The 24,993-nt window shown below is 57.9% G+C and overlaps 3 protein-coding genes across 4 annotated transcripts; 1 reads left to right on the top strand and 2 right to left on the bottom strand.

Annotated features, from left to right (window-relative positions):
* Window positions 1-776: 776 nt before the first annotated feature.
* Window positions 777-12,791, top strand: TFR2 (transferrin receptor 2). The gene is made up of 18 exons (XM_060078510.1): window positions 777-809; window positions 1,052-1,304; window positions 1,405-1,591; window positions 4,483-4,623; window positions 4,701-4,812; window positions 4,915-5,037; window positions 5,433-5,549; window positions 5,678-5,817; window positions 6,185-6,348; window positions 7,037-7,156; window positions 7,576-7,658; window positions 7,738-7,801; window positions 7,890-7,957; window positions 8,040-8,116; window positions 8,211-8,295; window positions 8,384-8,611; window positions 8,964-9,104; window positions 12,510-12,791. The coding sequence occupies exons 1-18, from the start codon at window positions 777-779 to the stop codon at window positions 12,789-12,791; spliced, it is 2,418 nt and encodes an 805-aa protein (XP_059934493.1).
* Window positions 12,792-15,041: 2,250 nt separating this feature from the next.
* MOSPD3 (motile sperm domain containing 3) lies at window positions 15,042-18,189 on the bottom strand. Of its 2 annotated transcripts, none has more exons than XM_060077797.1 (6): window positions 18,088-18,189; window positions 17,335-17,589; window positions 17,059-17,134; window positions 16,602-16,831; window positions 15,391-15,555; window positions 15,042-15,274 (listed from the first exon to the last, which is right to left on the bottom strand). In XM_060077797.1, the coding sequence occupies exons 2-6, from the start codon at window positions 17,537-17,539 to the stop codon at window positions 15,243-15,245; spliced, it is 708 nt and encodes a 235-aa protein (XP_059933780.1). In that variant the 5' UTR covers window positions 17,540-17,589; window positions 18,088-18,189; the 3' UTR covers window positions 15,042-15,242. The 2 variants fall into 2 exon arrangements, with proteins under 2 accessions (XP_059933780.1, XP_059933781.1); XM_060077798.1 differs by lacking the exon at window positions 18,088-18,189 and adding an exon at window positions 17,997-18,081.
* Window positions 18,190-19,647: 1,458 nt separating this feature from the next.
* Window positions 19,648-24,919, bottom strand: PCOLCE (procollagen C-endopeptidase enhancer). Its single transcript, XM_060078057.1, has 9 exons — window positions 24,689-24,919; window positions 23,725-23,833; window positions 23,031-23,289; window positions 21,982-22,106; window positions 21,287-21,423; window positions 20,671-20,942; window positions 20,331-20,408; window positions 20,026-20,196; window positions 19,648-19,881 (listed from the first exon to the last, which is right to left on the bottom strand). Exons 1-9 carry the CDS (start codon window positions 24,784-24,786, stop codon window positions 19,718-19,720), a joined length of 1,413 nt encoding a protein of 470 aa, XP_059934040.1. The 5' UTR covers window positions 24,787-24,919; the 3' UTR covers window positions 19,648-19,717.
* Window positions 24,920-24,993: the final 74 nt, after the last annotated feature.

Here is a 24,993-nt window from a genome sequence, read left to right as displayed (position 1 = left end):
CCTAGCTCTGCCCATGCCTTGGCCAGGATTCTTTCCACTGATGCCTGGTGGGCCTTGACCCACAGATCCCTGACTCCAGGCAGGATCCCCATCCTGGAGCACTCACCGGTCCTGCCTGACCATGTGCTCCCACCCATACACCTCCCTCCCCAGCAGCCAGCAGGAGCCTGGACCCCCCTTGCAGCCTGATTCCAATGGGACAGACACCCACATGGCCAGACCAAACCCCAGGTCATACCACTGTGGCCCCTTCAGCTAGGGATCCCACTGGGAGGGCAGCTAATGTGTTACAGGGCTTGGATATTGGGGAGCCTGCAAGCCAGATGAGGAAGGGGCAGAGGTGTTCATGGTTGGGAGCTTAGGAAGGGGTCCCCAAGGACATTGGGAGGGGAGGAAGCAGGAGGGTGGAGGGGGCATCCATATCTCCGCCTTCCCCAGCCATCAGCCCTCCTCCCCCAGCCTTGACGGGAACTAGAGGCCAAAGTCTGCCCCAAGGCCAAAAAATTGATTGTTTTGCAAGAAGAGGGCAGGAGTGGGACTGCGGAGGGATTGGCAGGGGAGGGCACAGCCCCTCATCCTCTAGCCTGGGCTGGGGGCTGTGTCTGGAAGGCTGAACTGAAGCCCGGACTGTGCCCCCACCCTGGGACGGAGGAGGCAGAGAAGGGCCTGGGCTCAGGCCGCCTGCCAGGGCTGATAAGGGGCCTCTTGGGGCTCCCACAAACGGTTTATCACTGGGGGTGGGGGACAGACTGCAGGGCTCAGGAGGGGGCACGAGCATGGAGCGGCTTTGGGGTCTACTCCAGAGAGCGGTAAGATAGAGTGGGGTTGGGAGACCCTTAGGCTTTCTCTCCAGGTCCTCAGTCCCCTCCCAAACCCCAAGGCTGGCCCCTCCCCTTCCCTACCTCCTACTCTCCCCTCCAGCCTGCTTCTTGGGACCCTCTCCCCTGCCTTGTGCTCATAGCACCCCGAAGTCACTGACCCTGTTATTGCCAGATTCCTCCCCATCCTCCAAGCCTCTTTCCCCTATTTCATGTCCACCACGCCCCTACAGCAAAGGTTGTCCCCAGGACCCTCTCAGACCATCTACAAGCGTGTGGAGGGCCCCCAGCAGGGGCCCCTGGAGGAGGAAGAGGAAGACAGGGAGGAGGGGACCGAGCCACCGGCCCACTTCTTCCCCATGGAGCTGAGGGGCCCCGAGCCCCTGGGCTCTCGACCAGCTCGGCAAAACCCCAGACTCTGGGCAGCAGCAGGACGAAGAGCCACCCTCTACCTGGTCCTGACAGCCCTACTGATCTTCACTGGGGGTGAGAGGCATCCCCACCCCCAGTGGAGGGTGTGGGCTGGGGGGGATATCTGGGGTCCAGAGAGGGGCACAAGGAGAATCTCCATCTTGCCACCCGCCAGCCTTTCTCCTGGGCTACGTGGTCTTCCGGGGGTCCTGCCAGGCATGTGGGGATGACGTGATGGTGGTCAGCGAGGACATGAACCATGAGCTGGGCCCGGACTCCCACCAGGGCACATTGTACTGGAGCGACCTCCAGGCCATGTTTCTGCGACACCTGGGGGAGGGGCGTCTGGAAGATACCATCAGGTGAGGATCCGCCGGTCCCATTCCAGGCCCTCAAAAACCATCATCTGCTCAGACTCAGCCTCCCTTCCTCTTCACCCGGGACCCTGAGTCCTTCCACCTGCCGCCCTGGCCTCCCTGTTCAGTGGTCCTGGGAAGGATAGAAGGCATTTGGGGCTGAGGGGAGGGAGGGCAGCAGATGACACGTTTGGAAGCTGGGGGAGCTGCCTGGTTGAGCACAGAGGGCTCCAGCGTCCACATATGAAGTGGGACGGACCCAGAAAAGGCTTGAATGCCACACTGAGGAGCTGGGGTTTGTATTTTTTTTTTTTTTTTGGAGCTGGGGTTGTGACCTGTGGCAGTGGGGAGCTCTGGGGGGCTCTGAGAAGGGGGGACTTAGGGAATCAGAAAAAGAAGCAAATGCATGTGTGGGCAAAGACCATCCCCCAATCTGTGGGGTCTGCCAGCCCAGCGTGAGCAGGCTAGCGTTTCTTTTGTCCTGCTGAGGTCACCTTTTCCTACTGGGATGGAGCTGCCCGGGTAGGTCCAGAGAAGAGGTCAGGAATCATTTCTTCAGTGGATTTTCCTGGGTTTCCTAAGTAGAAAATTATATAACCTATATTTAGTGAGACGCACAGCTTCTTTTCCAATGCATATATCTTTTATGTCTTTTTCATTTCTTATTGCGTTGGAGAGGACATGAATTTAGGTAATGAGATAGTAAATATCCTTGCCTAGTTCCTAATTTTCATAGGAATGTTTTTCTAATACTTTGTCATTGTCACATTGTTGCTTTTTTTTTTTTTTGAACCCAGACCCTCAGCAGTGACCGCCAGGGAATTCCCCCAGTTAGGTTTTTAAAAGCAAATTAAGGAAGTTTCCTTCTATTCCTAACTTACTGAGACTTTTTCTCTTTCTTTTTAATGATCAGGAAAGGAGGAACAAGAATCAATTTTTTTTCAAATATTTTTCCAGAATGTATTGATATGATCACATGATTTTTCTTCTTTAACGTTTATGTAGTCATTTGTATTAATAGATTTCCTTGTCTTCATGAGATCAACATAAACTTGATCGAAGTGTATTATTATTTGTTGATACACTGCTGGATCCATTTTGCTTGGATCTGTGGCATCAACAACATGCATGTTTTTTTTGTTTTGGTTTGGTTTTTAAATTAATTAATTTATTTATTTTTGGCTGCGTTGGGTCTTCATTGCTGCGCGTGGGCTTTCTCTAGTTGCAGCGAGCAGGGGCTACTCTTCATTGTGGTGCACGGGCTTCTCATTGCAGTGGCTTCTCTTGTTGTGGAGCACAGGCTCTAGGCACATGGGCTTCAGTAGTTGTGGCGTGTGGGCTCAGTAGCTGTGACGCATGGGCTCAGTTGCTCTGCGGCATGTGGAATCCTCCTGGACCAGGGCTTGAACCCGTGTCCCCTGCATTGGCAGGTGGATTCCCAATCACTGCACCACCAGGGAAGTCCCTACATGCATGGTGTTCTTTGTTGTTGTTGTTTTTTCCGTTGAGCAACACTTAGTAGTCTGGGTACAGCCTGAGCAAGTGGATGGTTTGACAGATCTAGGGGATGGGGGGTGGCACTGTGGATGCCATCAAAGGGCAGGGAGGCAAGACGGGAGCAGTGAGAGGGAGTGGGCAATGACATGATGTATGACTCTAGGTTGGTTGGGGAAGGAAGGGAAACCAGGGAGGAGCTGATAGACATGGAGAAATTGGACAGTGTGGAGTGCTCCGTGGGGTTGAAGAACAGGTATAGTGAGCCTAAGGGAGTGAGTTCCAACGTGAAAAGCTCTGGTCAGGGAGTGAGATTCTGGAACTTTTAAGATTTATATGATAGACTGTGTCCTATTTATCTTGCAGTCTCCAGCACCTACCACCATGCCTAGCACTTAGTAGGTGTTCAGTAAATTGGATCAGTATTCCAGAGATGGAGTTCTGGGGACAAGATCCAGGATGTGGCCTGGGAAGTGGCTGGCCAGGTGCCAAAGTCTTCACTGAAAGTGGATAAGTGACCAATTGGCTAAAAGATAACAGCAGCGAGGAAGGACAGGGTGGGACTGCTGGATGGCACGGACTTTGACGGAAGAGAGTTTCATGGTCAGAAATGTGAACAGTGGAGCCAGAATCACACCTTCTCTCTGGGCCTGGGTGGTATGAGAGCCTGAACTGCCTTTTTCACATGTCCCAAAGGAGACCTAGCCTCCCAAGGGACAGCCAGGTTTCTGCCAAGGCAAAAGGTAGAAGGGGTATTCGGTGATGATGCTGAGAAGGGAAGTTTATTTGCCATGGAAAGAGCACAGGTGGAGCTGGTTGAGAGAGAGGCCGTGCAGGGGCCATGCTGGCACAGGTGAGATGGAAGATCAGGGAGAGTTCCAGTGACAGCAGGCTGGCTAGTTAGGTGGTGACTATGGAAGAAGACAGGGTGAGGTCTCCAACCAGACAAGTGACCCCAGATTCCACCGGCAACCTTGGTGTAAGGTGTCTCCATTAGGCCCAGCTGGAGGATGAGAGAGATGCAGGGCCCCTCACCTCTGCCTAGCCAGCCCTTTGGAAGAAAAGTGTTTTCATGCCTGGGGCAAAGCACAGGCCAGTGTGTGTATGTGTGGAGGGGACAGTAGGTAGACTGATGACTTTGGCCTGACCTGTGAAGAACCTAAGGGGCGGTGGACAGGACCCCTGGCTATCAGAAGCTGAGGTTTAAGCAGAAGGAGGCCCTGGAGACCCTCCAGCACAACCCTGGTAGTGATGGCAGGAGAGCCTTAAGAGCCCCTCACTGCCCGGAGCTGGGGCCACCCCACACCTCTGGCATCCTTCCCCGTCCGGCCCTCTCCTCCAGGTCCCCAGAAGTCCCTGCCCCTCTCTCCTCCCGCGCCCCAATCCCCCCTCTCCCTGCGCAGGCAAACCAGCCTTCGGGAAAGGGTAGCCGGCTCGGCCGGGATGGCAGCCCTGGTTCAGGACCTCCGCGCAGTGCTCTTGCGCCAGAAGCTGGACCACGTGTGGATGGACACACACTACGTGGGGCTGCAGTTCCCGGACCCGTGAGTGCAGGGGGTGGTGGGGGGGCGAGAGGGGTGGGCGGCCTGTGGGTGGGTCGCTCACCACCCCCGCTCCTCAGGGCTCACCCCAATGCCCTGCACTGGGTGGATGCCGCCGGGAAGCATGGGGAGCAGCTGCCACTGGAGGACCCGGACGTTTACTGCCCCTACAGCGCCACGGGTAACGCCACGGTGAGCGCCTTCTGCCCGCTCCCCAGGATGGGGCAGCGTACGCTTTCCCTGGCGGTGGGGCAGGGGCGCGCCTCACTGTCCTCCCCATCCTCCCCTCCCCAGGGAGAGCTGGTGTACGCCCACTACGGGCGGCCGGAGGACCTGCAGGACCTGCGGGCCCGGGGCGTGGAGCCGAAGGGGCGCCTCCTGCTGGTGCGCTTGGGGGTGATCAACTTTGCCCAGAAGGTGAGGGTCCCTGGATGCGGGTTGGGGCGGAGTGGGGAGGGTGCCGGCTGGGGAGTCCGGGGATCGGATGGCAGCAAATAGGAAGCGTCTAGGAGGCGGTCACAGAGAGAAAAGGAAGAACCAAATGGGTCGTAAGAAACCGTGGGCAGGGAACAAAATCAGGAGGTTGGGGTGGGGAACAGAAATGGGAGGGAATGTGGGGTACAGTGAGGTTTGGGGGCTGCCGAGGCACTGCGGGAGGGCAGAAGGCGAGGTCCAGGGGGTGCCCCCAGCCTCTCTGTGGATCCACAGCTGCAGATCAGAGGCCGTGCCATTCCACTTTTACTTGCTCCTTCAGCCTTTATAAATCCGTTTGCTCTGGGAGAAGGGGTCCTTTAGCCACCTCCCTTCCCCAGGTGGCCAGTGCCCAGGACTTTGGGGCCCAAGGAGTGCTCATATACCCGGACCCAGCAGACTTCTCCCAGGGCCCACACAAGCTCAGCCTGTCCAGCCACCGGGCTGTGTATGGACATGTGAGTCTCGGGGAGCCAGTAGTGCCTTCCTGTGGTCCCAGGGCTGCAGACCTGCCTAGGATGAGGCTGGCGCCCTATTCTGGGGAGTCCGGCTCACAGTTTCAGCGTGGGCAACCCTCTCCCCACAGGTGCACCTGGGAACGGGAGACCCCTACACACCTGGCTTCCCTTCCTTCAATCAAACCCAGTTCCCTCCGGTCCAGTCCTCGGGCCTCCCCACCATCCCAGCCCAGCCCATCAGCGCGGACACTGCCTCCCTCCTACTGAGGTGGGGGCCATGTGGGGACCAGGAGGGGAGGAGGCAGGGAGAGGTTGGCTGCAGCTAGCCCATAAGGTGCCTTTGGGTGAACTAGAACAAGGTGGCTCTTCTGGGTGGGCATGGCCTCTTGCCATTTGGTGAGTGGAGCTCCAGCTGGATATCACACCCACCTCTGCTGGGCACTCTTGAGCAGGACACAACCTGCACAACTGTCCAAGGCAGGCCTGGCTGCACTGGCCCCTCAGGCAGAGTACAGATGCAGAGAGCTGGAGCCAGAGGGTGGGAGGGAGAGAAAGAGTGAAGCGGGGGCTTTGGACTCTTCCATAGCCTGGGACTCTCTGCCACTTCTAACCCTTTCTGCTCTACCCCTCCCCAGGAAGCTTGAAGGCCCTGTGGCCCCCCAGGAATGGCAGGGGCACCTCCCAGTCTCCCCTTATCGCCTGGGCCCTGGGCCAGGCCTGCACCTAGGGGTCAACAACCACAGGGCCTCCACCCCCATCAGCAACATCTTTGGCTGCATCGAGGGCCGCTCAGAGCCAGGTGTGCTTGCTTATCCAGCATCACCCACACCCTGCAGCGGGGGAGCTGGGGTTAGCAGGGAGGGAGGCTGGCAAGTTGGGGATGGGCTGGAACTGAGGGGGGTGGCAGTGAGGAGACCTCACGGTTGAAGCTGTCCCGACACAGAATGGGCAGTTCTGCACAGTAGTGAGTCCCCTAGCACCAGAGGTGAGCAAGCATAAGTTGGGTGATGTTACAGCATGAAAGGGAGTTCAGACTAGATAGATGAGCCTTTCAAGCATAACTTGTTGTGGATAACAGTGGGGAATCAAAGTGGGTTCTTGAGCCAAAGAGTGTGGTACCTAGAAGCGCTGAAGGAAGAGGCACAGGGAGGCCTGTGATGAGGCTCACATGAGGATGCTGGTGGTGGGAGTGTGAGTGGGAAGGGTTAGAGAGAGATTTGAAACCTGTCAGGACTTGGTGAACAGAGGGAGCACCCCAATCAGGGAGGTAATGGAGCCCAGAATGACCCCAGGCAATGTGAAGAGGGAGCAGCACACCCAGGAAGGGCCAAGGGGAGGAGAGGCGCTCTCTTTAGGGGCAGCAGGGATTGCAGGGCTGAGGCTGCAGAGATGTGAGGGTCCTGGAGAAATGGACCCTCCCAGGGTCGAGGGAGAAGCCTCTGGGTTCTGCCCATGTAAGAGGTGGGCCCCAACATCCCCTCCCCCAGATCACTATGTTGTCATTGGGGCCCAGAGGGATGCATGGGGCCCAGGAGCAGCCAAGTCCGCCGTGGGGACCGCCATACTGCTGGAGCTGGTGCGGACCTTTTCCTCCATGGTGAGCAATGGTAAGGTCAGGGCCTGGGCCGGGGCCGGGCAGCTGGGGTTGTGGTCTGAGCTAGGACAGGGCAGAGAGGCAGTTACGAGCACAGGCTGGAGGGTGGCCACTGAGACCTGGGCTCCAAACCTGGCTCCTCCATGTCCTGGCTGTGTGGCCCTGGGCAAGTCACTTCACCTCCATTTCCTCATTTAAACATGAAAGTCCATGTCTGAGTGAAGATTAAGCAGGAGATTCCCTATGTAAGCAATCCCCATCACTGAGACAGCTGAGTCAGGGCAGACCCAGGTGAGATGGGCTGGGATGGTGGCTTGATGGGAGGGAAGGAGAGACCCCAGGGGACCAGGACAGAGGAAGACAAAAGGTGGGTCTTTGCCTGGCCCCCAGCCAAGCCCATCCTCCCTCCTTCCCCCACCCCCCTGCCCCCAGGCTTCCGGCCCCGCAGAAGTCTTCTCTTCATCAGCTGGGATGGTGGTGACTTTGGGAGTGTGGGCTCCATGGAGTGGCTGGAGGTAACCTGGGGTCCTGGGCAGGTAGTCAGGCAGTGGGGAGAGGCAGGGGGATTTCATACTCCACACCCCTCACCCACAGGGCTACCTCAGCGTGCTGCACCTCAAAGCCGTAGTCTATGTGAGCCTGGACAACGCAGTGCTGGGTGAGCAGGGGCAGTGCCACCACCTGGGCCCCCTCCGGTGCACCCTGCCCTCCGGGCCAAGCCTTGAGCCCGGCATCCCTCTCCGCAGGGGATGACAAGTTCCACGCCAAGACCAGCCCCCTTCTGATCAGCCTCATCGAGAACATCCTAAAGCAGGCAAGAGCCTGGCCAGGAGTGGGGGATGAAGGGAAGCTGGTGGCCGCCAGAGCCTGACTGGTGCCCCCCAACCTGCCCCCAGGTGGACTCTCCTAACCGCAGTGGGCAGACCCTCTTCGAGCAGGTGGTGTTCCACAATCACAGCTGGGAAGCTGAGGTGTAAGTTGGGTAGGGAGGAGAGGGAAGAGAGCTGGGGGGGGGATATGTGGGGGGACCCTGAACCCACACAGCGCTCCAACCTGCCCATCCCCAGGATCCGGCCGCTGCCCATGGACAGCAGTGCCTATTCCTTCACGGCCTTTGCGGGGGTCCCTGCCGTTGAGTTCTCCTTCATGGAGGTGAGACTTCCGGGCCCTGCCCCAGAGCAGCAGCCCCTGGGCCTGTTTGCACTGTGCCCGCGCGCCAGCCTCCGCCCTGTCCCGGCAGGATGGCCCGGTGTACCCGTTCCTGCATACGAAGGACGACACCTATGAGAACCTGCACAGGGTACTGCGGGGCCGCCTGCCTGCCGTGGCCCAGGCTGTGGCCCAGCTCGCCGGGCAGCTCCTCATCCGGCTCAGCCACGATCACCTGCTGCCCCTCGACTTCGGCCGCTATGGGGATGTGGTCCTCAGGCACATCGGCAGCCTCAATGAGTTCTCCGGGGACCTCAAGGTCCAAGACGCCAACCCTGCTCCCGGCTTCTGGCGGTGGGGGGTGCTATATTCCATTAAAGTGTTGCCCGGACCAGGGGATCTGGCCCCTCTCCCCTTGGTCTAGGGCCCCTCTGGCAACCTGGCCCCTTTACTCCTGCCCCAGTCACTAAGGCCCTAGGACCCAGCTGGTATGCGCCCAACCGCACATGTCTTCTCTCTCCCTTCATTCTGCCCCAAGCATTCTGTCCCCCTATACCTCCTCACTCCTGCCAGGCCCGGGGTCCCAGCACCGTCCCCCAGCACCTGGACCCCCACCCTAGGCCAGGGTTATGGCCCCTGCCGCCGGCCCCAGCCCGCGCCTTCGCCCTCAGGCCCGCGGGCTGACCCTCCAGTGGGTGTACTCGGCGCGGGGGGACTACATCCGGGCGGCCGAGAAGCTGCGGAAGGAGATCTACAGCTCGGAGGAGAGCGACGAGAGGCTGACGCGCATGTACAACGTGCGCATTATGAGGGTGAGGCCCCGCCCAGCCCGGCCGTCGCCGGCCGCCCCGCCCCGCCCTCTTCCGGCGGGGTGGGGCCCCCCCTCCTCTCGGCTCTCCGCCAGTGCGCTGTCCTACCCTCGTTCCGCTTTCGTTTGTCCCTGTCCTCGGGGCGTTCCCAGTCCTGGACTCACAGTGCTTTGCTCACAGACCCGCCAAGCTGGAGCGACCACAGAGGCGGGCCCGAAAAGTGATGAGACAGGGAGGGTCAGCCCCTTAGCCACAGTCTCCCGGCCACCTAATGGCAGAACTGGGACAACCGCGCCCCCTCCGGTTCCCCACCGCCTCCTCTCCCTTCTGGAGAGAAGAAGCATGCCCACGGTGGTCCATGGTCTAAGAGGCACAGGATTATGGCTTGGGAGGTGCAAATGGTGTAAACAATTCAGAGCGTAGAGAGCTCTCTTACTTCTGGTGAGATGGATGAAACCCAGAAAGGCTGCCTGGAGGAGGTGACATGTGAAAGTTATACAAGATTATTATTCCCTCCTGCTTAGCTTTGAATACTTTGCAACCTGCACCCCAGCTCCAGTTCCAACCCATCCTCTTCCTTCCATTTCCTTACCCCAAGAACTCAACCCTGCAGCCCTTTGATCTCTGGAAATGGGTGGGTAGGGACTGTAGGCTAGGGGAAAAGTCTATAGGGCAAAATGATAAGCAGGGCCATCCTCAGTGAGTGTGGGGTGAACCGGGACCTGGCAGTGTACACATGCGCAGTTTCGGGATGATATGTCTGGCCCTTGCAAGGTCTTGTTCTTTCTCCCCCCTCCTTTTTCCTGTTGTGTCCCTGCCTGCTTCCCTTGGCATCATTCATACCGTCTTTCTGTTCATAAGCCCACCCATCTTGCTCTTTGGCCCTGGCTCCTTTCTCCTGGCGATTCATTCTCATTCACAGATCTTGCTTTAACCCCCGCTGTGCCAAACTCGAGAGACAAAAAAAGACACCCCCCTCACCCTATCCCTGAAGTTGCAATGTGACCCCCAAGGGATAAAGGGCATCTGTGTGTAAGGGACACGATTCAGACTCAGGGCTGGAGAGTAAAAGATGCAGGGCTTCAGAACCTCAAACAGGGCTGGGCCAGACCCAGGGAACTTTGTGGTTCTAACCCAGGGGCTGGTAAACTAGCCAGCAGGCCAAATTTGGCTTGCCACCTGCTTTCGTAAATGAAGTTTTATTTTAACACAGCCATGCTCGTTGATTTTCCTATTGTGTGTGGCTGCTTGTGTGCTACAGCAGCAAAGTTGAGTAGTTGCAACAGAAACAGTGTGGCCTGCAAAGCCTAAAATAGTTACGATCTGGCTTTTTCCAAAAAATGTTTGCTGACCCCTGCTTTAGACTATAATGTGGGTCTTGAGGAACAGACAGAACTTGGGTTGGCGCAAAAAGAGCATGTTTCAGGATGGAGCCACCAAGAATAAGGGCATGGCAGTGCAGTAGGCCTGGCTTTCCTTGGGAGTAGTGTGTAGACCAGCAGAGCCAGAACAGAAGCCCTGTGGAGGAGCGGAGGGGAGTGGGTTAGGGATCAACTATGGGGAGACTTGAATGCCAGTATAAGAACTTTGGGTTCTGGGGCTTCCCTGGTGGTCCAGTGGTTAAGACTCCTCGCTTCCACTGCAGGGGGCACAGGTTCGATCCCTGGTCAGGGAACTAAGATCCCCGCATGCCACATGGCAAGGCAAAAAAAAAAAAAAAATAAAAGGATGTTTGGGTTTTGGGGGTCTGTGTATCAAGGAAATTTGGAAGGTTTCTGAGCAGGCCGGTGATGTGGGCAAAGTGGAATTTTAGGAAATACTTGGCCAGAGTGTAAATAGCTTGAAAAGGGAACAAAGTTAGTGATAGCTGAGCTCTGGGTGGGTGAGGGGATTGAACTGATGTGAGACATTTGGAAGGAAAAATGGACAGACTGGGTGTTGAGGGAAGAGGAGAAGAATAATAATAGCAGCTGCCATTTATTGAGGGCTATCACGTGCTAAGGCTTTACTTCACTTTCTCCCGTAGGACTCCTCCAAATCCTGTGAGTTTGCTATTATTGTACACAGTAACTGAGGCTCAGAGAGGCTAAGTGACTTATTCAAAATCACACAGTAAGTGGCGAAGCTGAAATTAAGGACCAGGCAGTCTGACCCCAAAGAGAAACTGGAAACCAAAGTCTGCCCCTGTGTCCACCCAACTCTTTTTTTTTTTTTTTGCGGTACGCGGGCCTCTCACTGTTGTGGCCTCTCCTGTTGAGGAGCACAGGCTCCGGACGCTCAGGCTCAGCAGCCATGGCTCAGCGACCATGGCTCACGGGCCCAGCTGCTCTGCGGCATGTGGGATCTTCCTGGACCAGGGCACGAACCCGTGTCCCCTGCATCGGCAGGCGGACTCTCTACCACTGCCCCACCAGGGAAGCCCACACCCAACTCTTATTCACCTTTGAGGTTGAGAGCCTGGCACTTGGGGTACGCCATGGTGCTCATGAGGGAAAGTGGGTGCGAAGGTCAAGTTTTTGGAAGAAGTTGGTGTCCACATGTGTGTGAGGCTGTGGCTGGGTACCCCCTACCCCAGTGGGGAGGTCCAGCAGACTGGGGGACAGGATTCCAGGCGATGATTTGTGGAGTAGATTTGGCAATTGTCCCCATGAGGTCCCAGTTGAAGCCAGGGGCGTGGATGAGCTCTCTAAGTGAAAGGTGGAGGACTTTAGAAGACATGAGTGTGTGAGACCACCCCTAGAGATTCTGATTCTGCTGGGGTGGCACCCATGCAATGGTAATTTAAAAATCTTCCTCAAGTGATTCTAATGTGCAGCCAGGGTTGAAAACCATTGGATTGTAGGTAATGAGAAGAGGAGAAAGTAGAGGTCGAACCCTGGGCCTGCCCACAGGTGGGAGCAGAAGGAACCGGAGAGGCTGGCAGAGAGGTGGGAGAACTGGGCTAGGAGCGCGGCCATCTCAGGAAAGACCAACAGCATCTGAGTCAAGAGGGTGAGGACCCAGAGTCAGGCACTTCATTAGGGCTGGCCTGTCCCCTTGTCGTTTGACTCTGGGTTGTGGGCATTCACGCAGGTGGGCAGGAATGACTGGGGTATGGGGAGGTGAGGAACAGCAGGACGATAGACGGTTCTTTGAGGCTTTGGGCAGGGAAGTGAATGGGTGAGGAAGAAAGATGCAGGCTTGGAAGCTCAAGGGGTAGAAAGAAAGGGATCCAACCCAAAACACAGTGGGAGGACGCATCCTACCTGACTACTGATGACGTTACAGAATGGCCATTCCTGATTGGGTAGCCGAAGGGAGGTGGGACTTAAAGAGGCTGCTCAACAATATTTATTAAGCGCGCATGAGGTCCCAAGGTTGGTCTGGAACTGCTGTTCGGGCTCCAACCTGATCCCCTTCTCGGCGCAGGTGGAGTTCTACTTCCTGTCCCAGTACGTGTCGGCGGCCGACTCACCGTTCCGCCACATCTTCCTGGGTCGCGGAGACCACACGCTGGGTGCCCTGCTGGACCACGTGCGGCTGCTGCGCTCGAGTGGCCCCGGGGCTCTTGGGGAGGAGGCCCAGGTGGCGCGGGGCCTGGGCTTCCAGGAGAGCCGCTTCCGGCGCCAGCTGGCCCTGCTCACCTGGACGCTGCAGGGGGCAGCCAACGCGCTGAGCGGGGACGTCTGGAACATCGATAACAACTTCTGAGGCCCGTGGGCTGGTGGGGGCGGGGCACATGCCCCTGCCCCCTGCCGAGAGCACCTGCTCTCCCTTCGAGTGATTTCTGGGTGACCGAGATGCCTGTGCACCACCTCCCATTACTGACTCATTTTTAGCCCTTACCGTACCTCCAAGGGCCCCAGTAATGACGCCAACGCAGACACCCACACACCCCAGGCCCTGCAACGTAGGAGTAGGTGAGCAGTGCCTTCCATAATGGGATGGTCATACTGTCAGCTAATCAGGGAGCAGCATCTGCTCTGTCAATCACAGCCCCTTCCTCTTCGGGAGCAGGGTCCCCCCTCTACAGCTAGAGACCACTCTGGAAGGTTTCCTAGGCCCTGGGACCTGGCCAGCCTTCTTGGTGGGAAAGATCCGCTGGGACCATAACGGCCAACCCATGTCCTGCAGTGGGAGGGGCTGGGGTTTGAACCTCAATAAACCACCTGTGGCATCTGTTGTTTACAGGCACTTTTATGCATCTTCCTCACCCTCACCTCACCCAGTCATCCCTCCCTTGAGAGCTAGGGAAGGGTTAGGCAGAAGGGGCCAGAGAGGATGCAAGTGGGAATGCTGTCTCCATGGGGAAAAGAGCTGTTCCTGTTACCTAAGGAACTAAGAAAACTGCCTGAGGAAATAAGGAAGGCCCTTCTCCAAAGACCACCACGGCGGGGGGGGGGGGGGGGGCTGGCTCTGTACCTTCTCCTGGGACCAGGGACAGCTACATAATTTGCAAGGCCTGGTACGAAATGAAAATGTGGGGCCTCTTGTTCAAAAAGCAAGATTTCCCTGGTGGTCCAGTGCTTAAGACTTTGCGCTCCCAGTGCAGGGGGCGTGGGTTCAATCCCTGGTCATGGAACTAAGATCCCGCATGTTATAAGGCGCAGCCAAAAAAAAATTTTTTTTTGTTTTTAAAAAGCAAGAACAGGGCTTCCCTAGTGGCGCAGTGGTTGAGAGTCCGCCTGCCGATGCAGGGGACACGGGTTCGTGCCCTGGTCCAGGAAGATCCCACATGCCGCGGAGCGGCTGGGCCCGTGAGCCATGGCCGCTGAGCCTGCGCGTCCGGAGCCTGTGCTCCTCAACGGCAAAGGTCACAACAGTGAGAGGCCTGTGTACCGGGAAAAAAAAAAAAAAAAGTCTGTGTCCCAAGCCCCTCCCACCCCTATAGCTGCCCTTCATAGCTTTGTCTCAGAAAGCCTCCTGATCCCGCTGGCAACAAGGCCTTTTCCCAGCAGATATCCGCAAGATCATTAATGTGCGATACCTCAGATGCCTTTTGGGGTCCTGGGCACAGACAGCCCAGTGTGGGTGGTTTTGTGAGGGGTTTGCTGGGCCGCGGGGAGAGCCCTCCTCACATCCTAGACACAGGCTGCCATTCTCTGCACAGGATCAGGCTCACATGTCACCGGGGCCAGTTCTGGGTGTGGGAAGGGCAAGGTCCCCAGGGCAGAGGGGCAGCTCCCAAGGCCCCCAAAGTAAAGCTGGAACAACTGATAACCTTCCAGCAGCATAACAGACTGAGTCTGTCTTAACGTTATCTTGCTAATTTTTGTCCCCAATCAACAAACTGCCAGTGTCATTGGCTTCCCTTCTTCCTTTCCTCCCCTCTCGCCTTACATCTGAAGGAGGGCTGGAAGCCTGCCTTTCAAGGAGCCTATTCTTTTCCTTTGCCCTAACTTCTCCTGCCTGGTTAGGCTGATGTTATGGCAGGCAGTGCCATCTGTCCCCATCTTGTCAGAGACCTTGGTGTTTCTGACCCACAGGGGCTGAGGTCAAAGGAAGAGACAAAATAAAAGCAGGTAAAGGGACAAAAAGGCAGAAGAGGATTCTGGGGGTGGGGGTCGGGGGGAAGCCCCCAGGCAACCCTGGCAAGAGGCTCTGATGGCTCAAGATGGCAGGACCTGAGTTCTATAGCAGGTGGGAGTAGGTGGTATTGGGGTCTGTTTCTTTTTAGCTTAAGGTATGTTGGCTTCGGGGCGGGATCCTATCCCTAGGATAGGGCTAAGGGGGATCTTAAGAATCAACTTTCCCAATTCCCTCATTTTAGAGGCAGAAACTGAAGCTCAGAGAAATTAAATGACTTGCTCAAGGTCACAGTTTTTTTCGGTGCAGCACCAGGCCTAAGACCCTGATCTTCTAAATCCTCACTGGGTCTCTTCGTTCCCCAATGTTCGAGGTCCCCTGGGAGTAGGAGGAACTAGAGGAGAGAAGTGGGAAGAAAGGGGCATGTTCCTTACATTTCTCAGTTCAATTTTACAAATTTATTTTATTCAGCTTGGAAAATGAATACAAATCCCTGGGTTTTGGGGGGAAGGGGACGGGCAGGAAGAAGGAAGTAGGAGTTGAGGCAAGGTTATGAGCATCACAGTGGCTGTCTCACGTCCACGTCCAGGTCCATGTCCCTGCCTGAGGAGGGGGCGTGGAGGTTGAGCAGGGAGCTCAGGTCCGGAGGAACACCATGGTCAGGAGGCCTGGAGAGGGGAGGAAGAGCAAGGTCATATGTGTAGCCCGCCGGCTCTGTATGCCCTCTTTCCAGCCCCCACTCTCCTCTCTCTGGGCCCGGATCCCCTACCACCACCGTGCTCACCCAAGACGTAGGCTGCCACCAACTTCTGTCCCAGGGAGACGTGAAGGATTTGGGGCAGCTGGCTGCCAAGTTCATCCTGGAGCGGCAGCAGCAGGAAGGCCACAGAGACTGTGCCCATCAGCAAGAAGAGGAGGAAGGAGCTGGTGGCCAGGTGCGGGAGGGGGTCTGGGAAACAAGGCCCATCAGGAGCTCTAGCCTCCACTCCTGCCCAGCCCAACCCTCCAGGGAGGAGGCTGAAGATGGAAGGTGTACCCACTTTCTGTTGGACATTGGAAGTGTCCTCTCCTCCCTGGAGCCTTCGTCCCCACAGCCTCAGGAAACCCTCTCCCCTCTGGTCCCTCATCATTCGTTTTCTCTCTTCAACTCTGCCTTGATTACAGGCTCCTGTGTATCTGTGTGCCAGGCAGGGACCTCTGTCTCCCACAGCTTGGTACATAATTGCTCAACCCGGTTTCTTATTATTTATTTTTTTTAAAATAAATTTATTTATTTATTTTTGGCTGTGTCGGGTCTTTGTTGCTGCGTGAGGGATTTCTCTAGTTGCGGTGAGCAGGGGCTACTCATTGCGGTGGCGTCTCTTGTTGCGAAGCACGGGCTCTAGGTGCGCACGCTTCAGTAGTTGTGGCATGTGGGCTCGGTAGCTGTGGTTCGCGGGCTCTAGAGCACAGGCTCAGTAGTTGTGGCACACGGGCTTAGTTGCTCCGTGGCGTGTGGGAATCTTCCCGGATAAGGGATCGAACCCATGGCCCCTGCATTGGTAGGCGGATTCTCAACCACTGCCACCAGGGAAGCCCCCGGTTCCTTATTGAACTGAACTGAGCTGACACATGATGGGAAGTACTGAAGTCAGAGCTAAAGGAAGAATTTTTCTCTTTAAGTGGAGGCCAGAAACCAAGCAAACTGCAAAGTCTGCTTTTTCCCTAACCTGATATAAAATCTCAATTCCTAGAAATGTTTCCACCAAAAAGCAAAAGACTGAAACAGAAGGGAATTCCCTGGCGGTCCAGTGGTTAGGACTCTACTCTTTCACTGCCAGGACCCTGGATTTGATCCCTGGTTGGGGAACTAAGATCCCGCAAGCCACCAGGCACAGCCAAAAAAAAAAAAAGACTGAACCGGAAGACCTCTTCAACTCCAACTGAGCTCATGTCTAGGGTCATGCTAGGTCCTCCCTCCTTACAGAACTCAAGAATTCCCATCCCTAAACTCACTCTCTGGGAAGTGCTGAGCCGTGGGTGGTGCTGTCCAGGAAGGAGGCTCTGGGTGCGGCGTTGGGTCAGGCTGTCCCTGAAGCTCAAGGGGGTACGCTGGGGCCCTCAGAACCGAGGTGATGTCCTTGCGCCCCACCACTCGGCCGTCTGTTCCCTCCTCAGACAGCTCAATGCGGAAGCGGTCCTGGACATCATAGTGGCTGGGATTGGGGGCCACGTGGCGAATCACACTGGTCCCAAGAAAGGAGAGCGGCCCATTGAAGGGCAGTGAGAGGCAGTGATCCAAGAGGACTCAGGCCCCACCCTCCCAGTAAACTTTCCCTTAGGGACACAGACAGAGGGTGGGGTAGACAGGTTGAAGAGGACCTGGTCTGAGGCTTAAGCCTCGGCACAGTAAATCAGAGAAAGGTGGCAGCGACCCCTGGCTTTCATCAGCCTCCCCACCCTCTCAACTCACATGTCAATGCAGGACTGAGGCTTCACATATCCTTCCGCGTCAAACACTGTGTATTTGGCAGGTGCTGTGCACAGGACTGAGGGGAAAAGGCACACAGACAGAGACCGACTATTGCCTCAGACAACCCGCACAAGCCCCGCCCATGGAGTCCCCCCTGCCTTCTACCCCAGGGCTGGACATCCGACCGTACTCATCTGACTGCTCCAGCCCACCCAGCTCCCCAGTGTTCTACCGCCAGGTCCCGGATCCCTAGCACGAAGCTCCCATCCCCATCACCTCGGAAGCGAAGCGCTGCTCCCGTGGGGTTATAGAGGGTCAGCAGCTGCCGAGATCCACTCCGCTGGTCCGCCCTGAATACTAGATCCGGGGGAAAGACGAGGACCGGGACAACAGGTCCCGAGGGAGGAGGGGCGCCACGGGACCCCCGCCCAGGAGCCCCCGGACCCACCAGCTCCTGGTCCTGGGGCGCCCCACGGCGCATGCAAGCTCTGGGCGGTGGAACATCCGAGGGCAGAGCTCAGGGGACAGGGCCTGGAGTATAAAGCCGAGGGGCGAGAGGGGCGAAAGGAAACGGGATGAGATCGTAGGGCAGGGCCTGGACTGATGCCGCCGCCCCCTCGGGATCCCCCTAGATGAGGGCCCCGCAGGCCAGGCCCAGGCCCCCCAAACCCTTCCTCTCCACAGCTGTGCCTTAGGTCCCTTTAGGCCCCGCCCCCAAACCCTACCTCGAGGGTCACGCCCACCCCGTAAACCCAGCCCCTCCCGGCTCCCAGCCCTGGCCCTAGTCTTCAGCCCCAATCCCGATCTCCATAAGCCCCGCCCCTCCCCGCCCCTTCCGGGCCTCCCAGGAAGGGGGTGGCCCCTCTCTTCGGCCCAATTCCGCTAGCCGTCGCGCCCTCTTCCGGAGTGGCCCTTTCCGTCTCCTGCTCTCCCGAGACCTGTATCTGTGCCTCCGATCCCTCCCTGAGCTTGGGCCGGCGCTTCTTCGGGCTTCCACCTCCGAACGGCAGCTCGCGCTATGAAGCTCACCTCTGGTCACAGCACCTGCCAATCAACCTGTGGCCGGACCAGGGCTGCCATCTTCCCAGCAGACCGTTTCTGCTCTTCCGCCGTACGGCCTCTGTCATTGGCCAGGGCGGACTGGTTTCAGCTCTAAGTATACACCGATTGGTGCACCTAAAGAGGTGATTGGCTTGATCCCAGTGACGAAAAACTTTACGAGCGTCTCTGGCTAGAACGCTAACCCGGGAATAAGTCGGGCGGCGAGGTCGGGGGGAGGGGCCCGGGCGAGGATGGGAGTCAGGCTTTGTTCCTTCCTCCCCACTCTGAGGCCGTCCAAATCACTAGAATCACATCCCACAAGGGAGCTCTCTTTCTCCACTTCAGTCCCAGGTTCTCCTAGATGCTTCCGCAGCAATGAAAGCCGTTTTCTGTACTACGAGTTGGAGGTTGCTCCCAGTTGGACTCGGTTCGTAGGCCAGGGCACTTCTCTTGATTCCTTCCTGCACGGAACTTATATTTGAAATCACTCATATTTGCAGAGGGAATTAATATTCAGAATCTTCAGCTCCCCTTACAGACGAGGAAACAGCCTCGACAAGGTGAAGAATCTCACGCATTTGGTTAGCAGCGGAGCAAAACAAAGTTACCTGAAAGCCTTCTCTAAGCACCCTATCAAATGTAGAATCTCCCTTTGCCTGTCCTCTTACCATGCTTTTGTTTTCTTCAGAGCACTCCTAGAGCTACTTGACATCATGTTTATTTTAGTTTATCTCTGCTCAGGTAGAATTTACTCTCCTGTCCACAAGAGCAGCGACTTTGTTTTGTTGTATTTTCAGCACCGAAAACAGTGCCTGCCATTTGGAATGCACAAATGAATGAGTGACTAGGATGAACTTCTGAGCTGAGATCTGACTGAAGTTAGGTAAGTGAGCCAGGAGATGTCTGTGGAAGAGAATTCCGGATAGAAGGAACAGCAAAGGCAAAGCCCGGAAGCAGGTGTGTACTAGAAATGGCCAAGGAGCCAGTGTGATGGAAGAGATTGTAGGGGAGACAATATTCAGAGATGAGATGAGGTGGGAGGGAGGACACAGATCACCTAGAGCCTTAGAGCCCACAGTAGGACTTCGGATTTTATGCTGAGACTGATGGGAAACTGTGGAAGAGTTGTTTTAGTTCCTTTTTGGCTGCCCCAGGCAGCTTGCAGGATCTTAGTTCCCTAGCCAGGGATTGAACCCCAGCCTTCAGCAGGGAAAGTGCTGGATTGCCAGGGAATTCCCTTAATTTCTTTTTTGTAAACAGCTTTATTGAGGTATCTTTGACATATAAAAATTGTATATATTTAAGGTGTACAACTTGATGTTTTGACATTGTGAAAAGATCACCACAGTCAAGCTAATTTACATATCCATCACCTCCACGTAGTTACCATTTTCTGTGTGTGTTGAGAATACAGGAGAATTTTGAGCAAAGGGGTGACAAGATTTGACTTACATTCTTCTGTATAGTAACTGTTGAGTTTAATGAATGAATGAAAACAAATCCCCAGAGGAGCACCAAAACCATACAAATGGACATGTGACCCCTTCCTCAAGTCTAGAAACATTTATTTGGATAAGAAAGGGGTCCCTAGGGCCAGGGTCCCGAGGCTGGCCTGGGCTCAGGCTTGGGATCCAGCAGCCTGAACAGGCTTGGAGGGGCACCTCTTGCTGAGGTTGGTGAGGATCTGGTTCTGGGTGGGCCGGTAGAGAACCACGAAGCTCTCTGGAGGAAGGATCGGACCTCTGTTTTCTTCCACCTGGCCCATCAGCAGATAACTGATTCCTAGGGAAGAGGAGGAAGGGATTGAGAGTTGGTGTAACTGAGACCTTATAGATGTACCCCCTCATCCCAGTCCCTCAGATTCTACTGCCTCCATCATTTTCATGAGGCTAAGTCCCCCTCTACATTTTCCCACATCTCTGTTACCTTTCTTCATGGGGGGGCACTGCTTGCAGGGCACATAAAACTTCAGGGAGGTGTCAGTGGGGGGAGAGGGCAGGTCCAGGCCTCCGGTTTTGTAAACACCAGTGAGATTGACAGTGACTGTGAGGCCCTCCCCTGGGCCCCGAACCATGGACTTCACCATTCCCGTCACCACTGTGGGAGAGAGAGGGAGAGGTGAGGAGACAGGAGGCCAGGGCAGGGCTGGAACCAGAAGGAGGGGGGCTTTGGGGACAGGAGGGGAGGTTAGAGGAGCTGGAAGGGCAGAGCTGGGGGACGGGGCTGCTTACCCAGGTCGCTGTTACAGAAGTGGCTCTGCAAGGTGCCTGCCCGCCGGCACTGTTTTGGACAGGAGACACTGGGTGCATCTGCGGGGGGGGGGGGGGCACTGTTTGTGGAGGGTAACCTACCCAGCAGGTAGGAAGGACCACTTTCCCCACAAAAGCCGCATTGCTTTGAACTTGTTCAGAGCTCTATCCAGCTTCGTGTCCCAGCACCCAGTACCAGCCATTAGCACAGAGGCGGCACCCGTGGGTGCTGTACTGAATGAATGAATGAATGAGCGCAGGAAGGAACTCGGATACAACTCCTTTCAGTCTGCGTCCGCTTCCTCTGCCTTTCCAGACTCACCGGGGCCCACCGGAGTTGCCTCTGCCTTAGGCGCGGCCTTCGGTTTCTCCTCAGGTGGGACTCTGGGCTTGACTTTGGGCCCGGCTCCGGGCTTGGGGCCCGGGCCGAGGAACGGGGGGCTCGGCCGGGCGTCCTCCCCCGGCCTCCGGGCTGGCCCTCCTTCGGTGGCGCCCCGCGGCAGGGTCCTGTAGGAGGCCGAGAAGCCGTCGGCCGTGACGCTGAGGTCCGAGACGAACTGGACGAGGAGCTCGTTCCCTTCGGAGGAGATGGGACTGCGGGCGCGGGGCATTGGGGGAGGTGTCAGGCGGGCAGCGCATCCTGCCCCCTACCCAGGCCGGCGGCCTTTTCACCTCTGCCCCTCGGTTGTCTGCGTTAGCTTCCCGATTTCGCAAGCACCACTCGCCTCTCCATCCACGGACCCCAGGCCTGGCGTCAAGCCTCGTCTTCTGCCTGGGCCGCTACCCGCTCCGCCCACCCGTTTGGGGCCGGCAGGTTCGCCTCCTGCGGCTTCAGCTCAGCCCCGCCCCTCCCACCAGCAGCGCTGTCCCCCCGCTCCCGCACCAGGCGCGGCGGAGACTCCCGGACGCCATCACCCACCCAGGTGCCGCCCCCTCACCCCGGGGCTGTGTCGCCGCAGAACTTCCCCAGCCGCTTGGCGTCGTCGCTCACGGCGCCGTTGAACACGCTGACCGAATCGTAGCGGCAGTAGGAGTCGGGCTCCAGGTCAAACTTCCCGAAGGTCAGTGAGATCACCTGGCGGCGGGGCAGAGGCGGAGGCTGCGCGGCGGGACCCCGGGCAGCCGAGGGAGCGGAGCTCTCGCCTCTCACCTCCTCCGCCCGGTCGCCGCCTCCGGGACGCTTGCCGCGGCCTCCTCGCTCGCCTCCCGCGTGCCCTCCAGCCCCCCTCTTAATGCATTCACACAGCTCGGAGGAAAACACACATCCACGGGGGCCCTGCAGTGGCCTCGTTCGCCGTAGTCCGCAAGGTCAAGTCCTGGCTCATTCTCAAGGAACAGACCCAGAATCCACCTCCACCACCACTACTCACACACACACACACACACACACACACACACACGCACGCACAAATCAGTTTATATATCAGCATCGGGTACCTCGCTCTCGTAAGGTTCGTCACAGTCGTAATTTGACATTTTTTGTTTGGGTGCAAGCAGGTCTGGGTCTGTTTTTGCTGCCCACCATGCAAGCTCAGTGCTCGGGACATTGTAGATGTTCAATAAATCTTTGCAGGCTGCATACTGGAGGACGCCGCCTGGGTCCCCGAGGGCAGCCCGGGCAGGGGGTCAGTACCTGGTCCGGGGGCGCGATGATGTGCCAGGAACAGCTGATGCCCGGGGGGTAATCGGACTCGGGCCAGTTGGGCGTGGTCAGGGTTCCCTGGGCCTTCTCCAGCCGCCCCCCGCAAAATTGGTGCTCTGGGGATGGGAGAGAGGAGTGGGGGTGGGGGGCGGTGGAGACCCTCGGTCAGCTGGAGGAGAACTCTAGGCTGGGAGCCCGTGCAGAAAGCTCAGATGTCTGGGTCTCGGGATGATGGGGCGAGAAGAGAGGGAGGAAGAAGGGGGTAGGTTAGCAGAGATGGGGCTCGGAGGAGCGGGGCTCCGGGAGGTCTTGGACCGCGGTGGGGGGGTAAGTCTTGGACCGCCGGGCACCCAGGCGGGCGGTGGTAGGGGGAGGAGGAATTGACTGGACACGCTCCCTTCTTGCCCCTCCCCCTGACCCGAGGCCACATCGCGAAGCCACATCGCGAGGCCACATCGCTCCTCTTCCCCTGGAAGATCCCATCTCCCCGGCCCGGCAGAAAAGTCCCCGTCGCAGCTGGAGAGTCCCCATGTTGTGAGGGTGCCCTCAAATTTGGGCACAGCCCCGAGGCCCCTTTGGGGAAGTCCCTCAAACATTTTAGGGGAGACTTCTGCCGCCAGGAGGAGGTGATGGGACCGCAATCGGGAGCCCCCGGGCTGGGTGTAGGGGGCTCCGGGTTGGGGGAACCTAGTCCCCCAACCCGGGGGTGCCCCCTCGCGCCCGTCTGAGGGAGCCCGATTGCGGACGGGGGCGGGCAGTTACTCACCGTCCCAGTAACCCCAGGCCGCCCATTCCACCCGCGGGTCGGTGACCCATTTCCGCCTCGCGCCTGGGCGGGGGCCTGGAAGAGGGGGTGGGTGGGAGCGGGAAGGGGGGGAGAGAAGACGGGGAGGAGGGACTGAAGGGGCGGTTAGTGAGGGAAAAGGGTAAGGGAGATAATGGGGGTCCCAGGCTCTTGGGGTGGAGGTTAAGGCTGGGGTGGGGCCTGCGCCGGGGGCGGGGCCAGGAGAGGGGAACAGCGGAGGTGAGGGAGGTCTCACCAGTGCCTGAGGTGGACCGCCCGCTGTACCAGAGCAGGAAGCCTCGTCCTCCCGTGCCCTCGTCCGATGTCATCCTCAGGGTCACCTGGTTGCCGGGGGCGACTAAGGGCGCTGGCCGGAAGGTCCCGCAGAAGCGTCCGAGCCGCTGGCCTGAGGTTCCAGGCCCGGCAAAGACCTCCAGAGCGTCATAACGGCAGGAGGGGTGCAGCTCCAGGTCAAAGACTCGGAAGGAGAGGGACACAGTCTGGCCCTCAGGGACCTGATGGTGGGGACAGGGTCGGGGACCTGCAAAGTCAGGCCAGACACAACCAGGCAGAGGGCACCTCTTTTTCCCCAAGCATTTCCTACAGAAACTGGGCCTGAAGCAGTGGGGACCCCATCAGGATGCAGAGCAGAGGGCTTGTGGCTTGTGCAGGGGACAAGACCTGAGGTCTGTGGAGAGACCAGAGGGGATGGGGATGAAGGTGGGAATGGAGAAGCAGGCTCTGAGTTAAGGTGTGAGGATGCTTGCCATGTGTTACTGTGGACACTGATGCTGTCAGTGACCAGAGGGGAGGGGGCTGGGACTTCCCCAGGGAGAAGCGGCGGTCCTTGCCGGGAGGGGGGTTCCCTTAGCAGTCTGGCCTCTGGCTGCCTGGACCCAGGCCTCGGGGAGACTTGGACAAGGGGACGGCGGCCAGAGGGGCCTCCTCACCGTTATCGTCCAGACGCACTCCTTATTGGCGGGGTAGAGGTTAGGGAAACCTTCGCTTGCCAGGTAACCCGACTCCCCTGTCACATCCCCTCCACACAGGAACACAGGTCTGCAGAACAGAAGAGAGGTCAGGCCTGAGTCGGGGAGTGGTGCAGGGACTGGGGTAGGGCAATGAGCATGGGGGCGCCAAGAAGGGCAGCCAGGGGGATGAGGGAGGGAGGCCCGAAGGATTCGAGGCGGCCTCAGCCAGCGGGGACGGGACTGGGGTGGGAAATACTCCAGCAGAGAATCAGGAAAAAGTGGGACCAGCAACTTGGCTGTCCCTCCAGCCCCTCAGAGTTCCCACCCCCACCCCAGCAGGAATTCCCGGAATCCTCCTCGGCCCCCCTCCGTCATTCTCCCCCCTCGCCCTGCCTGGCAGTCAGGGCCTGGAGCAGCCTAACTACTTCCAGATGTGGACACAGCCTCGAGGTGGGGGGGTGAGGGGGCAGGGAGGTGAGGGAGAAGTAGCAGCCAGGGCCCTGCGCTCCCAACCTTTGCCCTGCTCCGGTTCCAGCTAACTACTGCGGTGACTGACTCCCACGTCTCCCACTTGCAGCCCCCTCTTCCCCCCACCCCGCCCCCAGTCTCTAATTCCCTCCTGGAATCCAGATGTACAGCTACCAGGCAAGTTCAAGGTGTTGGTGCTCTCAGGTTCCATGGGGGGGCCAAGGGTCTGGGTAGGTGGGGAGACTTAGAGGGCAGAGGACGGAGGGTGGAGGAGTGGGGAGCAGTGGTGACCGCAGGAGACAGTGGCCTTGCAGCAGGGAAGGAGGACTTGGGGGCCAGAGAAGGGTGAGGGCTGTGGGAGATCTGGGCGGGTGGTGTGTTAGCAAAAGAATCTACAAGATCCACAGGCATAGCCCCCCAGGAATCAGGGATCTGAAGTTCACTCAAGCCATCTGGAAGGTGCCGAGCGACCTACCTGGTGTAGTTGGGGCTCTGGCCCTGGGTGAAAGGCAGCAGCAGGGCCCAGGCAGTGAGGAGGGGCCCCAAGAGGGAGGCTGTGGTAGCAGGCAGCATGGCCCGAGGGAGAGGCGCTGGGGTCCTCAAGACAGAGGCAGCAGCTGAGTGTAGCAGCAGCGGCAGCGGCAGCAGCAGCGGGGATAATCGGTGCCAGATGAGGCAGCCTTGGGCGTGTGGGCGTGGGGACTGGCCAGTGGGGCGGGCGGCTGGGAAGGCGGAACAGGGAGAGAAGAGCCGGGACAGTGGCGATTCCAGGGGCCTCTC

Source organism: Mesoplodon densirostris, chromosome 16 (genome assembly GCF_025265405.1).
Source record: "Mesoplodon densirostris isolate mMesDen1 chromosome 16, mMesDen1 primary haplotype, whole genome shotgun sequence".
Lineage (NCBI taxonomy): Eukaryota > Metazoa > Chordata > Mammalia > Artiodactyla > Ziphiidae > Mesoplodon > Mesoplodon densirostris.
The sequence above is the reverse complement of the archived record's forward strand: the minus strand, read 5'-3'. Positions and strand labels throughout refer to the sequence as shown.